The sequence below is a fragment of the Bos mutus genome, chromosome 6 (assembly GCF_027580195.1).
Source record: "Bos mutus isolate GX-2022 chromosome 6, NWIPB_WYAK_1.1, whole genome shotgun sequence".
In the NCBI taxonomy this organism is placed as follows: domain Eukaryota; kingdom Metazoa; phylum Chordata; class Mammalia; order Artiodactyla; family Bovidae; genus Bos; species Bos mutus.
Genome location: NC_091622.1, coordinates 35,678,820 through 35,694,948, shown reverse-complemented (window position 1 = coordinate 35,694,948; position 16,129 = coordinate 35,678,820). Strand labels below are relative to the sequence as shown.

Genomic DNA, 16,129 nt, shown 5'->3' with positions numbered 1-16,129 from the left:
AAAAATAAAAATGATTTCACATAAAGTGTTAATCGCTCAGTTGTGTCCAACTTTTTGTGATCCCATGGACTGCAGCCAGTCAGGCTTCTCTGTTCATAGAATTCTCCAGGCAAGAATACTGTTATGGGATGACATTCCGTTCTCCAGGGGATCTTCCTGACCCAGAGATCAAACCCAGGTCTCCCCCATTGCAGGCAGATTATTTACGGTCTGAGCCACCAGGGAAGGCCAATTTTACATAAGAGTAACCTCAAAAGGCTATTACTTAATCATTGTTGGGTAAAAGGTCAGAATATCAGTGATGCCATAATGAAAATATTATCTTAGGTTGTCACATTTGGCATCCAAATGAGTAATACCAAACAACCCTATTTAAGATATTAAATGAATTATCTAGTGATCGTCTCGTATCTAAGTCAGAGGTTACAGTTTTACTTAATAGTGAGTGTGTAACTAAGTCCTGTCAAACCTCTAACTCTGTAACACCTGGCTTTAAGATTTTGTAGGCCAAGGGCCCATCTTCCTGCCATACTGCATATAACACCTTTGTGTTTAACCTGCTTAACGTGCTTGAACAAATCCAGAACTGTTCTCTAAGAATCTCACCCTCCTGCAGCTATCTTCCTCCCAAAACACTAACTCCTAGGAGGTAAGAATGCAATGAGTCCCTGGCTCTTCAGTTTTCAAAGCAAAATACTATAATATTTTCTCATCTACATACCAAATAACCTGAGCAAATGGCTGTTTTTCAATTAACACAAAACACCTTCTGAGGCCTGAACTGTCTGCCATTCAGTCCCTGTTACAGCACATACATGTCCCTACATAGGAAAGGTGGAACATTTCCCTGCAGCCTCCTCCTCAGCAGGGGCAACTGACTTGGAATCATGCCAAGAGTCAGGTGAAGCAAACTGCCCAAAGTACAGAATGTCTTCCAAATCTCAAGTTTTACCTTTAAAAACACCCACAAGTTTCATATTCTACTCTGCAGAGAGTCTTGTTTTAGTATATAAATGTTTGTTTCAGCATAGAAAATGAAGATTACAAGCTCTTCCCTCAGAACAGCTTCTTTCCAAATCTCTTAAAGTTTATTGATATTTATTATAGTTTGGAGCTCTCCCATCACCCTGCCCTCATTTGATAGTCATCATTCTCTCAAACTCTTGAGGGTCCCTTGGAGAGCAAAGAGGTCAAACCAGTCAATCTTAAAGGAAACCAATCCTGAATATTCACTGAAGGACTGATGCTGAAGCTGAAGCTCCAGTACTCTGGCCACCTGATGTGAAGAACTGACTCACTGAAACAGACCCTGATGCTGGAAAAGATTGAAGGCAGGAGGAGAAGGGGGCATCAGAGATGAGATGGTTGGATGGCATCACCAACTTGATGGACATAAATTTGAGTAAACTGTGGGAAACAGGCAGGAAGGGAACCCCGGTGTGCTACAGTCCATGGGGTCACAAAAATTCAGACAGGACTGAGCGATTGAACAACAACATTCTCTCAAGTCATAGACGTTTTTAAGTCTTATTTTAAATAAAATAATTTAAAAAGCTGTAAAACATACTTGCTCTCTAACTAACAAAGAGAGGATATGATTTTCTTTTTATCATTCAATGTTCTATGGCAGTCTATAATTATTTTACACAATTTTACCATTCCAAAAGTTAATGCCCCCTCCCAACACCACAGTAGGTTATACATAATACTTTCTTTTGCTATTTCTGCTGAGTTTTGAAAGCAATCAACATATTCAATAAGTTCATGACTGACCTCAAACCGAAAGAGATACTCAAAGTATTCTGTTACATTAAAAAGTATTGACTCTCAGAGGGAACAAGTCAAGAGAACTCAGCATTAATATTAAAACAGTGTCTTTTAGTACTTTACACTAGGAATCATTCCAAACTAGAAACCTCAATTACTAAAGTGATTTCTCCATGGTAAGCTGAATTAAGTATTTTCCACATAATGTTAAACAGTCATAATGCTCTTAACATCCTCTTATAAAGGCAGGGTATATTATGCCATAATTCAATATTCTGATTAAGGTGTTTTAGGGAATATTCTAATAATGCATGATGAATTCACACTGAAACATTCTTTTGTAAAAATAGCAGAGTCACACAACACGACTGGACTCACCGTGCATGGTCAAGTACTCCACTATGCTCCCCACGATAGCTGGAACACCATTCTCGGTCAGCCCCTGCTGGTGAAGGTCCTGGAGACTGACTCCAAACAACTTGGTATAGGTGGGATTCCTCTGCTCGTGTAGTGGCACCGCCACTATCTTTTTCATGTCTTCTTTCAGCCGAACCGCTGTTTTACTTTGCTTAAAATAGCGGGAGAAAAAAGAGCAGTCAGTTACATTTACCACAGGAGGCTGCATGCTTACCACACAGTCACCTGAGCTGAAGGGTAAGTATTGGAGGCTGTAGAGGAGTGGTCTTCACTTATTTTTATGTCAACTCAAACCTAAATCCCTAACAACTCTCTAATGCTGCTCAGTGTTAGGAATGGCATACACGGATATACTGATTAAAAGAAGTGAAAGATAATGAGAAACCTAAAGCCACAACTTAACCGTATCTAAGAGAGGGAGCGATACACTGCAGTATCTAAGACAGATTACTACAGTAACCGGGGGTGTGACTCACAAGTACCTGCTAACAAGAAAAGAAAACGTTTGTCAGAACACTGAAATCCCATGCAGATCCTGTAATAGTAAGACACTACGGAAAACGAAGATTTATCTAGATGTCATCTTAAGGTAGCTTTAATTTGAGGGACTAGAAAATATAAATATGTAGAAGGAACACTTATGTCTCTGATTTGATTATATCTGAATATCTCACTGATATATTGGCACATAAAATCAACTCAGTTCTCTTTGACATTCAAAATGCTATAATCTCTGAAATAGCAAAGTTTCAGGTAATCACAACTTAAGCAATTTCAACAAGACTGTACATGTTATAACTAAAAATGCAATTTACAGTTCATTCACGTTATCACAGTGAAAACCTCATATAGGTTTGTTTCTTCCTTTTAACAGAAAAATTGTCCCCAAGGAAGTAATTTAAAAGATAAATTTTAATATGGTTTAACATAATTAAGTGAGGGTTGTTTTTAATAAAGCATGTGTCCTATGTAAATGTATGCATCTGTAACTCTAAACCCTAAAAAGATGGCAAAAAGCAAAAAATTTTATTTGAGGACAAGGGAAGCAGATTAGGGGAAATATACCCTTTTCAGAATGAATGAAACTAACTAAAGTGTCAATATTGTAAGTGCAGGTTCATGTAGATTTTACAATCTAAAAAGAGAAACAGTATCTCCATCATAGAGATGAGGAAACAAAGATCAAAGAGTTAAGAAGTAATTTGGTAAACGTCATGGAGCTGGTAAGAGTTTCATCATACTCCATGTTCCTCTCCTTAATTTAAATTTATATTAACATTAAAGTAGTTTGTATATAATTATAGTAACAAACTATGATAACTACTACATGTGACACACGACAGCTACACAAAGAAAATCCTACAATTGTGATTTTTAGTAGGATTTCTGTAGTTACAATTTGATTTTGAATCTTATAGTCTATAAAATCACATCAACTTTCATGGACATCTTTTAATAGGTCATACTTGAAAGCCAGATTTCCCTAGTAAAATTCAGCAAATGTATAAAGTTATAAACGAGTATGAGCAAACTCCAGGAGATAGTGAAGGACTGGGAAGCCTGGCATGCTGCCGTTCACGGGGTCGCAAAAAGTCAAACACAACTGAGCGACTGAACAGCAACAATACAGTTGTAACACAGATTTAGTATCTATTAATATTCTAAATAAGGCATAGTGTTAGCTACTACAGAGTAGTATGGGCAAGAACTGTCACTTCTGTTACCAAGGAAGTTATTAAGTCAAATCTGTAACCACTACTACTTTGGTGTGAGTTTAAAAACCTGTATCTTTCAAAAGAATACATGGAAAATTTCAGTCAACCAGGTCTATCTGGTGAGTAAGCAGCCAAAAAGTAACCTGTAATAATGAAACTTTGAAAGCAGTCTTAAATGTAGCATCAGAAACAGCTGACAAAGAGATCAGATCATACAAATTTTATCATTTTCTTACAGACACAACATAGCATACTGGCTTAGAGCATGGACCGTGGAACCAGACTCTGTTTTGAATCCCATTCCAATATCATTAGCCATGCAAACCTGGACAAGTCACTTACTCTCAGGGTCCCCATCTATGAAATGGGGATACCAGGAGTTCCTGGCGTATAGCCATAAATGAGGTTGCAAGCAGCTCAAATATATGTAAGAATAAGAGTGTCTGGCACACTTAGTAAGTACCAATTGTTACAATCATGATCATTATCATCCTTCTTCCAGGAAACTACTCTGATTTCTTCTCAAAACAATTCAGAGATCCTCAACCACTTCTGTACTCAAATGTTTGTGTGAACTAAAGACTGAGGTTGAAAAAGGCACTGTGGTCAAGGCTTGTGGTTGGTAGATAGTCTAATGATCTAATTATTCTCCTAGGATCTCAATTTCTTAAAATATACAGGTATGACTTTTGAAAGATAAAGATAAAATCATTTTGCACATTAGTATCAAAATTTATAAAATTTTTATTAGAAATTCAAAGTTTTCTTAGAAATCCTGTCTATATGTTTAAAACCTAAATTAACATTCTTTCTGCTAACAGTCCTGTTCTTTATTCTATCTTTTACTCAGTACAGTCAGTATGTTGCGTCTATTAACAGATAGTGTAAATAGGCAATCGGCATTACGGCTCAATATTTTCAAGGATGAGACATGTAATTAACCTCACACATTTTGAACTGATTACAAATTAAGCTAACTGTTTACTCAATACAGACCCCTACTACACAGCAAGTTTATATATAATCAAAGCAGTAAAGGAATACTTGATTCATCATTTTTAATTGATAATTTATTTTAGGTTAATACTTTTAAAAAGATAAATACTGTTTTAAAGAAAACACTATGAAACAAAACAGCTATATTTTCAGAGACATACAAAGCAGATTAAGCAGAAAAGTAAATCAACAGAAGACAGAGAAGCTATAAAGTCCAATATGTGTATTATTGCTGCTAAAGGCAAAGATGGGACAGGAAACTTATCGCAGACATCACACCAGCTCTAGGAGGAGTCTGGGGAGGATCAGTAGGAGCCCAGGAGTGGATGTTCTTAAAAATCTCCTACAAATATGTATTACTTTAAAGATAGAGCACACTCTGGGAGCTGAACAGGGCTCAACTTCGTAGAGGAAAAAGGTATAGAAAATATCTACAGGGACCCCAAGAGGCAGTTATCAGGAGCACCAGGAAAATTCACCACCTAATAGTTCATGATCTTGGAGAGGAAGTTTATGAAGAAAAGTCAGTAGAGCTCTCCTGACCAGGTGAGCTTCTGAGAGAAGGCGGAGCAATGGGCAAACAGAAGGGCCACATTCAAGAAAACAGTCCTTTGGCAGCAATACAGGAGGGAGTCTCAGCGTTGAAAACTTGAAAAGCTACCTTGGCCTCTCATTGCTACACCCCACAGGACCGTCTTCATACTGAAGTACAAAAATTCATCTCACTGAAATGTGAGTAAGGAAAAAGGAACATAGCAACTAAACTGACAGTATTTTTAAAAGAATAAAGGAACATCACAATTTCCTTGAAATAACTCATTAAAAAAATGTTGCCAAGAAACAAATAATAGCTGTAACCTAACAAAATAACCAAAGTTAATAAGGATACCAAAAAGCACATGCAATAAAGACAAAGAAACTGTATTTCATTAAAATGAAAAACTTTTGTACATTAAAGATACTATCAGCAGAGTGAAAAGACAATCCACAGAACAGGAAAAAGTGTTAACAAATCATATATCTGATACAAGTTTAATATCCAAAATATGTTTAAGAACATATACAGCTCAACACAACAAAACCCATTTCAAAAATGAATAAACACTTCTCCAAAAATGATAGACAAGTGGCTAATAAGCACAAAAAATGCTCGATTTCACTACTCACTAACCATATGCAAATCAGAACCACAATTAGATATACTTCACACCCATCAAGTTGAAAAGTGAAAATGTTAGTCACTCAGGCGGGTCTTTGCAACTCCTTTCATTCTCTTCTCCAGGGGACCCACGTGACCCAGGGATTAAATCTGGGTCTCCTGCATTGTGGACAGATCCTTTACTGCCTGAACCACCACACAGTCCCCCCATTAAGATAGTTACTATCAAAAAAAAATCAGAAAATAAAAAGCTGGGTTCAGTTCAGTTCAGTCACTCAGTCGTGTCCGACTCTGTGCGACCCCATGAACCGCAGCACGCCAGTTCTCCCTGTCGATCGCCAACTCCCAGAGTCCACCCAAACCCATGTCCACTGAGTTAGTGGTGCCATCCAACCATCTCATCCTCTGTCGTCCCCTTCTTCTCCTGCCCTCAATCTTTCCCAGCATCAGGGTCTTTTCAAATGAGCCAGCTCTTCACATCAGGTGGTCAAATTATTGGAGTTTCAGCTTCAACATCAGTCCTTCCAATGAACACCCAGGACTGGCCTCCTTTAGGATGGACTGGTTGGATCTCCCTGCAGTCCAAGGGACTCTCCAGAGTCTTTTCCAACACCACAGTTCAAAAGCATCAATTCTTCGCTGCTCAGCTTTCTTTATAGTCCAACTCTCACATCCATACATGACCACTGGAAAAACCATAGACTTGACTAGACGGACCTTTGTTGGCAAACTAATGTCTCTGCTTTTCAATACGCTATCTAGGTGGTCATAACTTTCCTTCCAAGGAGTAAGCGTCTTTTAATTTCATGGCTGCAGTCACCATCTGCAGTGATTCTGGAGCCCAGAAAAATAAAGTCAGCCACTGTTTCCACAGTTTCCCCATCTATTTGCCATGAAGTGATGGGACTGGATGCCATGATCTTAGTTTTCTGAATGTTGAGCTTTAAGCCAAATTTTTCACTCTCCTTTTTCACTGTCATCAAGAGGCTCTTTAGCTCTTCTTCATTTTCTGCCATAAGGTTGGTGTCATCTGCATATCTGAGGTTATTGATATTTCTCCCAGCAATCTTGATTCCAGCTTGTGCTTCCTCCAGCCCAGCGTTTCTCATGATGTACTCTGCATATAGGTTAAATAAGCAGGGTGACAATATACAGCCTTGACATACTCCTTTTCCTATTTTGAACCAGTCTGTTGTTCCATGTCCAGTTCTAACTGTTGCTTCCTGACCTGCATACAGGTTTCTCAAGAGGCAGGTCAGGTGGTCTGGTATTCCCATCTGTTTCAGAATTTTCCACAGTTTATTGTAATCCACACAGTCAAAGGCTTTGGCATAGGATGTAGAAAAATTGGAACCCTTAATGCACTGCTGGTGATGATGTAAAATGATATAGCACTATGGCAAATAGAAGTTCCTCAAAAAGTTAAATATAGAATTACTCTATGATCCATCAATTACACTTCGAGTATATACCCTAAAATCAGGAACTAAAACAGGTACCTGTAGACCAATGTTCATAGTAGCATTATTCACAACAGTCAAAAATTAGAGATCACCATTCAAAAGCTTATCAAAAGATGAATAAACAAAATGTTGGGTGTGTGTATATACACACACACACACATATATAAAGGCAAATGTAACTATACTATTTGTATATTTACCTTGCTTTTGCTTATTTTGGAGGCCTTCCCATATTAGCACATATATTTGCTAATATTACACTATAAAGACACTATAACTGACTTAACCAATCTTATTTACTGATGTTTAGGTTATTTACAGTTCTTGATATTACAAGTATTTCAGCAATAAGCAATCATGCAAACATTTCTACATAATTGTACAGATACCTATAAGATAAATTCTTAGAGGCACAATTGCTAGATGGACAGGCTTATAAAGCTGTAATTTTTTTAATATTACCTCCAAGAGTTAAAAGAGGAGCTTCTTGCTACTAGATTATATGAAAGCAAAATAAATTTCCCTTTAACTTACTGTATGCTGCTACTGCTGCTGCTGCTGCTAAGTCACTTCAGTCGTGTCCGACTCTGTGCGACCCCGTAGACGGCAGCCCACCAGGCTCCCCCGTCCCTGGGATTCTCCAGGCAAGAACACTGGAGTGGGTTGCCATTTCCTTCTCCAATGCACGAAAGTGAAAAAATAAAGTGAAGTCGCTCAGTCGTTTCCGACTCCTAGCGACCCAATGGCCTACAGCCCACCATGCCCCTCCGTCCATGGGATTTTCCAGGCAAGAGTACTGGAGTGGGTTGCCATTGCCTTCTCTGAACTTACTGTATAAATTATAAATTTTAATAAGTATTGCCACATTGCCCTACAAAAATGCTTTCATGGTTTACAGCTTGATTCATAGCATATGAGAGTGCCTGTTTCCCATTTTATCAACGAGTATTAAAAAATTTCATGAATTAACTATGAATGAGATTGAGCAATTTTCTTTGTGAATTTGCATTTACGTTTCTTGTTTGTGAGCCTTCTAGTCATAAGCTCTGCCTAATTTTAATTGGGTGGTTTCCTTTTTCCTACTGATCTGTAGGATTTTTTTTTATATTAAAATAATTAATCTTGTTTTAGTCATGTGTGTTTTAAATATATGCTCTAGTTTCCTTCTGGCATTTAACTTATGATATTTGTGTTGTACAGACATTTTGGTTATTTGGCAGAAAACTTTACCCATCTTTTTCTTCAGGGCTGGGTTTCCTTTGAAATACATTCCTTGATCCAAAATTAATCTTTAAATTCACACATGTGTTATTCTAGTATTTTTATGACTTCACTTGGATATTTATATCTTTGATCCATCTCTAGTTGAAAGAGGAAGAAATACAGCAATTATCTTTCTTCAAGTAGCTAGTCATTATTAAACTGTTTTAATTCCTGTTATTTTAATATCTGATATGCTAAACTCTCCCAACTTAGTCTTAAAGGAGTAACTGTAATAATTCAGAATTGTCATAAAATAAAATCATATAGAATCCTTCCATAAAACATTCATTTTGAATGATAAATTTAAACAGAAATCTCCAAACTGCCTGTTACCTATATGAACTTATATTTAATTATATGACACATAAACAATTATGCTATGACTTGCTGCACTACCCCTTCATCAACTGTTGTCAATTCATCGTTACAGAGAACAACTCAAATATGCTCTCTTATGATCTCTATTTCAGAAATTATTGGACACAAGCTTCTTCTCTGAAATTTAATTTCCCTAAGTCAGCTTTAAGATATGAAACAATTAATCAAAGTTATTATAGTATAGTCTTCCCTACTTAACTGGCCTAATTCTTTCATGCTAGTTTGCACTTTCCACCACTGTAACTAGAATTTCCCCCAAATCTTCTGCACAGGTATTAACCAATTAAACCCATCCACAGAGCCAACCATTCTTCCAAAAAAAAAAAAAACCTGAAATAACCTAGATACTACTGACTTTATCCACACTGAGTAGATACATTTCTCTATCACTCTGTTATTGACCTATTTTGACTTCTGATTCTGAAGGGCAAAGATGAAAACTCTCCTTGCAACACAATTTAAATGTGAAGACATACACATCTTTGTTTGACCATTCATCTAGTCGTCTTCAGTACTTGGTTTATTGTTTTAAAAAAAACAAAATTAAATGTTTAATCCTGTTTGAAATTTGATCTAAATCCAATAATATAAATAGTCCCTTCAGATCATAGAGTTCCTTTTGTATTATTTAAGACAGATAATGATAGTATTAAGGACACCACCTTAAGGCAAGCAGATAGCCATGCAACAAAGATAATACTTTATGATGCTGTACTGTTCACAATGTATTTTCACATTAGTGTTTGTTTGGTTTCTCACAACAATCCAGTTCAATATCCCCTTGTGACAGATGGGAAGTGAGAGGTTAAACGTCTTGCTCAGGGTCATGTTGGGCAAGCCAGGAAGTGGCTGAGCCAAGACTCAAAGCCCTGTCTCCAGCCTTTCAAATCCTGCCTCATTCCAATGCATGATGAGCTTCCCCAAACCACAAAACAGTAAGCCACCAAATGATGAGGTGTATTAGTTGTTTCTGATGCAAGCAACTGAAATTCCAGCTTGAACTAGCTAAAATAATAATGACATTTACTAACACATTAAACTACTACTAAGGAGTTGAGAGGAATGGAAGCCTAACTTGGTAGGTGCAATGGCTTGTGAATGTCACCACTACTTGCCATTTATTAATCAATTATCTAAAAGCAGGTCTTTAGGCTGCCTTCTCTCTTCGTATCTGCCAGCAGCACTTGGTGTACTTAATTCATTGTTTACATTCAGTAGGGAGTTGGGGACAGACTGCTACCCTAATCATGGAACATATGTCCTTCTCTTTGTTTGGTTTGAGCAATTTAGGTTACCGCCAGGGAGACTGTTTGTTTACACATGAACCAACTATCTTTGCATTTAGGTGGGAACATGTGACTAGTTCAAAGCAATGAATCATGAGAAGAATAATGAGTCACTTCCAGAGTGAGACAGATAAAAAGCGTGTGTGCCTCCTCCATTTCTTTTCCTCAGATAACTTAGGGGATACATGCTAATATGCTAAGATAATAAATAGATCACAGAATGGAGTAAGCCTACATACCAGAGCCACCAGATGGGAGAGAGATTCTGACAACTTGCATGAGACTCTGAGTTATCTACAAGTTAATTTTCATGCCTCAAGCTACTGAGATTTCAAGCTTTATCTATTGGAACATGCAGTGCTAGTTACTTCGATCGAAGCAGATTACATGCCCATCTGAGAGAAAGCTACACACTGGCCAGACTGAACATCATCTGAAATGGAATGGATGTGTGGGATCTTTTGACTACATGTGACTTCACAGTAAGAATTCTTGAGATATTCAATTGGAGACTCAAACAGTTAAAAGTACAAAACATTTATAATTGTCCTGCTAATTCTTGTTAATAGAAAACTGCATTTACACACAAAAAACACCACCAAGAAGATAGATGCCTTTGCAGATACACTCTCAGATTCTTGAAGGTCTTCAAAAATAAAATATACCCAGGGAACTGCAAAACCTAGGCCATGACTGATCTGTCCTATGCAAATGTTTATTGAACAACTACTACTGCCCAGTCCTGAGCAAAAAGCAAGTAATGCAAATAAGACATGATCCTTTCTGTCCAAACTGCTGCCTACTGTGCTGTTGTGCTGTGCTTAGTTGCTCAGTTGTGTCCAGCTCTTTGACACTCCATGGACTGTAGCCCACCAGGTTCCTCTGATTGTGAGGATTCTCCAGGCAAGAATACTGGAATGGGTTGCTATGCCCTCCTCCAGGGGACTTTCCCAACCCCGAGATCAAACCCAGGTTTCCCACATTGCAGGCAGATTCTTTACCATCTGAGCCACCAGGGTTGCCTACTAGATGACAGAAATTATGCTAAGAAGTTAAACAGATGGTCAAGTAGTCCCCAAAATCTACTATCAAGGTAGCATACTGCTCAATAATGTCTGAGATCAGAGTATAGTAACATAACCAATATTTAAACTCAGGTATGCCAGGCTCCAAACAAAGCCCATGCTTTTCAAAAATCTCAAATAAAGCTTTAAAAAAATGAAATTCAGTATGGCATTTAAAAAACCTAAATGTAGTCTGCATGGGAGGAAATTGGTACCAAATAATCAAACTAGAAACTACCAAGACGATATCTCTGATAGTCTTGAAACTCTGCTCTTACATAATATTTGTTTGCTGTATTATTTAGGAAGATTTGGTTCAGCTAAATTGAGAACAAGAGAAACTGTAAGGAGAACAGATAGAACTAAGTGTTGACAGTACATAGGACATAGGATAGCTTGGTAGACATATTCTACACAGAAAAAGTTGAAGATGATTAAAAAGAGATGAAAGAACCAAGTTAAGCACCTGATATTTATGAGACACCAATTATTTATGTCTTTACTAAGTCGCCCATTGATTTTACCCATTCTGGCCCCATGCGCTTTCTGCCTGAGATATGCACATAAAAATTCATAGCTGTGCAGTGATGTCTTAGCAAGTTACAATTATACCTAGGCACACTTGCCCCCTCCATCTGCTGAGCCAGCTCACACTCAATACTGGTCTTCAAAAATGTAACATGATCAAAGAAGGTTGATATGGCCAAGAAGGCAAGAAAGACAGGAAAGATGAACATTATGTAACACAGGACTTGGGGAGTGTCGTCTTTTGGTCCCATTTAAACCCTTTCCAAGTAGGTAAACCTACCTCATCTTTTCCCCCTTGCTTTATGTGGTGTCTTGCTGCTGCTGCTGCTAAGTCACTTCAGTCGTGTCTGACTCTGTGTGATCCCATAGAAGGCAACCCACCAGGCTCCCCCGTCCCTGGGATTCTCCAGGCAAGAACACTGGAGTGGGTTGCCATTTCCTTCTCCAATGCATGAAAGTGAAAAGTGAAAGTGAAGTCGCTCAGTTGTTTCCGACTCTTAGCGACCCCATGGACTGCAGCCCACCAGGCTCCTCCATCCATGGGATTTTCCAGGCAAGAGTACTGGAGTGGGGTGCCATGGCCTTCTCCATGTTCGGTGTCTTAGGTTGGTGCAATAAATCTACAAGAGTATCCTGATTTGGTCCGCAAGCCTTTTTGTACTGTGGCCTGTCTGCGCTATGTGTATAATAAGGTAGCTGATAGCACCAGGTGGTGAAGCTACAGGAGTGGATGTGCCCACATTAGGGACAAAGGCTATAAAACCTGGGATACCCCTCAAATTGTAGCCAGCACTACCAAGAGTTGGGGCTAAGTCAGGACAGAATGATAGCCGGGGCCTGACAATACCAAGAGAACTGAGCCCCAAATTCACCAGTCACTGACTTGGTCCCTACATTCACTCACACAGCAGAACAGTCAAGAGTATAAGAACCTATACATAGGCATTCAAGGTCCCCCCTTTATTCATCCATTAGAACATCCACTCCCCAGTCTCAGCCCACCTATCCTCAAACTGACCACATGGCACCTTGGACAGAACACCTGGAAGGGCAGGGAATCTGAAAGACTCAGGATTCATCTGAGAAGGCTTGAGTCATCCAAAAATGTACTAAAAACTAGAAGAAACTAAGATAATGCCAGTTGGCAAGTGTAAGTTTCCTGTTCTGCCTGGGGGTGATTACTGAGGAAAAGTAAGTATGTCGCAGTAAAGAATCAACCTCTTCTATGTAATTTAAGTAAGTTTCTGAGTTCATTACAGTTTTACTAACAGCACTAGCAATTTGGGAAACAGAAAATATCAAAAGGAAATGAGGATGAGAAAGTCAATAGAACTAGGAATTGAAAATCTTTAAACCTGTCTTCCCATTTCAAGAATTCATTCACAGACACCCATACACACACTTTACAAACATTTGGTACTCAATTATTTTGTCTGAAGAACAGCTATCTTCAGCAACAGGATACTGAGCAGTTACTACACATATGTCTAGGCAGCAAAGTTCCAAACTATTAAGTTTATGAGCCCACATGAATTCATTTATGTTTAAAGTTCTCACTTTTCTGTCAGAAACATAAAGTGTTTTCATCTTCAATAGCCTTTTTTCCAGAAATACCATGCTTCGATTCCTAAAACTGTGCTTCCCCCTAAAGTAAAATTGGGACACAGCACAATCAAAGACCAAGCTAAAGTTAAAGAGTAGGAATGATTAAGAATTATTTCTCCTGGGAGCAAATAATCTCTTAAATTGTAAGATTTCTATATCAACCTTAAATGAAATTTTGTATATGTTTTGGATATAAATTAAGGAAAAATATGGAATTTTGTATATGGGTTAGTCTGCATTTTAGTCAAGGTAGAGACCAATATGGAGAAGGCAATGGCACCCCACTCTAGTATTCTTGCCTGGAAAATCCCATGGATGGAGGAGCCTGGTGGGCTGCAGTCCATGGGGTTGCTAGAGTTGGACACGACTGAGTGACTTCACTTTCACTTTTCATTTTCATGCATTGGAGAAGGAAATGGCAACCCACTCCAGTGTTCTTGCCTGGAGAATCCCAGGGACGGGGGCGCCTGGTGGGCTGCCGTCTATGGGGTCGCACAGAGTCGGACACGACTGAAGCGACTTAGCAGCAGCAGCAGAGACCAATATATGTAGAATAAGAGCAAGTAGCAAAGATCCAATCAAACAATAAGATGTCTGCAAATGTCAGGGCTAATAGGTCAATCTGCTGCTTTACTCTACACATTTCCAGCTCTAAAGTCTCTCTTTCATAAAGCTGGAAAAATGCAGACCTGTGCTGTCAAATATAAGCTCGTTATTTTCCACAAAGAAAAATAAGATCTTGAAGGAAAGTCTTTGGAGTGATAAAAAGATTCCCAGCTGCACAGGCATCCAAGCATCGGGGCTGAAAGGAAGAGTTAGGAAGACACAGGATGCTGAGAAGTTCTGAGCTGAAAACCAGGGAGTTTTCCTACAGTTTTACTAAAAAAATTCAATCCATGGGGTTAGTGCACCATCTGGTGGCCATTCTGGGCCTACGTGTCAAAAATTTCCCAGATGTTTCTAGATATTTTAGGATGCCACCAGAACTACAACAAAAATACAGTTCATTCTGACACTTCACAGGATCTGATCAAAATGTGATGAAACACTAGAGAGCAGTTAAAGATGATAATACAGAGTCAGCTATTTCTCATTTAGTAAACCTCCAGGACAAATAAAATGCCCCTTGGAAAACAGTACCAATTTGCGATAGATGTATTTTCTGTGTATTATTTAAAAAGATGTAATTACAGCATTCTGTAATTTATGTAATTGTAGATATACTGGGTTATTGCAAAAGGGTACTCGTAAGCACCAAGAGAATTGCTTTTTTTGAAAATTCATGAATTTCAGCCCTAGAAATACACACCTTTCTCCATGGATTTTATATCCGTGTTTTTTATTACTGCTACTGTATTATAACCAGAAGTTTGTACGGGTGGTTAAGGATTTACACACGTTTATCAACTTAGCTCTTTCACCATCACTTTTAGCAACCATGCTAAAACAAAAATTCTAGAATTACTAAATTAAAACAAAAATGTGAAATAGAAAAATGTTACATACATTCTTGGAAGCAAAGACATTGACGGTTATTTTAATTCTTTTAGTTTGCTCTAAATCTAGGCACAAGATATGTCCAATAACTACAATTTAACTCATACTTAACTCAGAACAAGAAAGTCTAAAACACTGGGGAAAAAATAAATAAAACACTGGAGAGTGATCTACATACAGTATGTAAGTTTACTTAACTGAGTAAACTCAGCACACATCTTCCTTCATGTGGAAAAGGAAACTGGACGATAACATGGAATACCACCCCAAATACTGCTGAATGTCCATGTGAATAGTTAGGAATTTAACTTAACAAATCTCCCCACACCTCCTAAGAAGGAAAAACAAAGTCACACAGACATCTCCTCCAAACCAGGAGGGCAGAGGCCTCTCCTGGGCCCTGGCAGCGTCCACCGAGACAGAGGCGGCCTGTACTCACACAGATGGCGAGAGCTCCAGCCCCCATCTCGCCTGGCAGATCTGACGGAGGCTGGATGAAATGATCAAAACAGCAGCAAAACACTAGAATTCCATTTGGTCGATATGCTCTGATATAAAACACAGCTCCAGATCCAGAGGCCCCACGGAAAGTCCAGGGCAGCTCCTAACATTTTCGGAAGTGTGGGTTTGCTTCTGATTTGGCTAAACCCACATGGCTGGGAGGACTGCCTGGAGTTGAAATTTGATCCACAGCTTCTAGGACTGGTGAACTGACGGAGTCACGTGACCTGGGTCTTAAGTCGCTGACATCTTTTTCTTAAACCTGACTTGTTAGATGCCACACACAGGCTTCTTCGGTTCAGAAAGCACCAATTACCTTAACAGGTGGTGTTCATTTATTAACACATTTAACTAAGTGCAGAAAGCAAAGGCACATTTGCTTCCATCGATACTCATCTCTAAGAAAAATTCATCTATTTACACTCAGGTTTAAATCTGAAAGCATATTCCTCACTTTTCTAAGGAAGAATCAGTTAAAGTTTATCAAAAT

General features: G+C 38.5%; 1 protein-coding gene across 1 annotated transcript in view; it reads right to left on the bottom strand.

The window, feature by feature from the left end:
- FAM13A (family with sequence similarity 13 member A) overlaps positions 1 to 15,782 on the bottom strand; it is a 311,477-nt gene extending 295,695 nt beyond the window's left edge. The window contains 2 exon segments of the mRNA XM_070372152.1: positions 2,146 to 2,335; positions 15,578 to 15,782. Coding sequence (XP_070228253.1) covers positions 2,146 to 2,335; positions 15,578 to 15,604 — 217 coding nt within the window. The 5' untranslated portion in view covers positions 15,605 to 15,782.
- Positions 15,783 to 16,129: the final 347 nt, after the last annotated feature.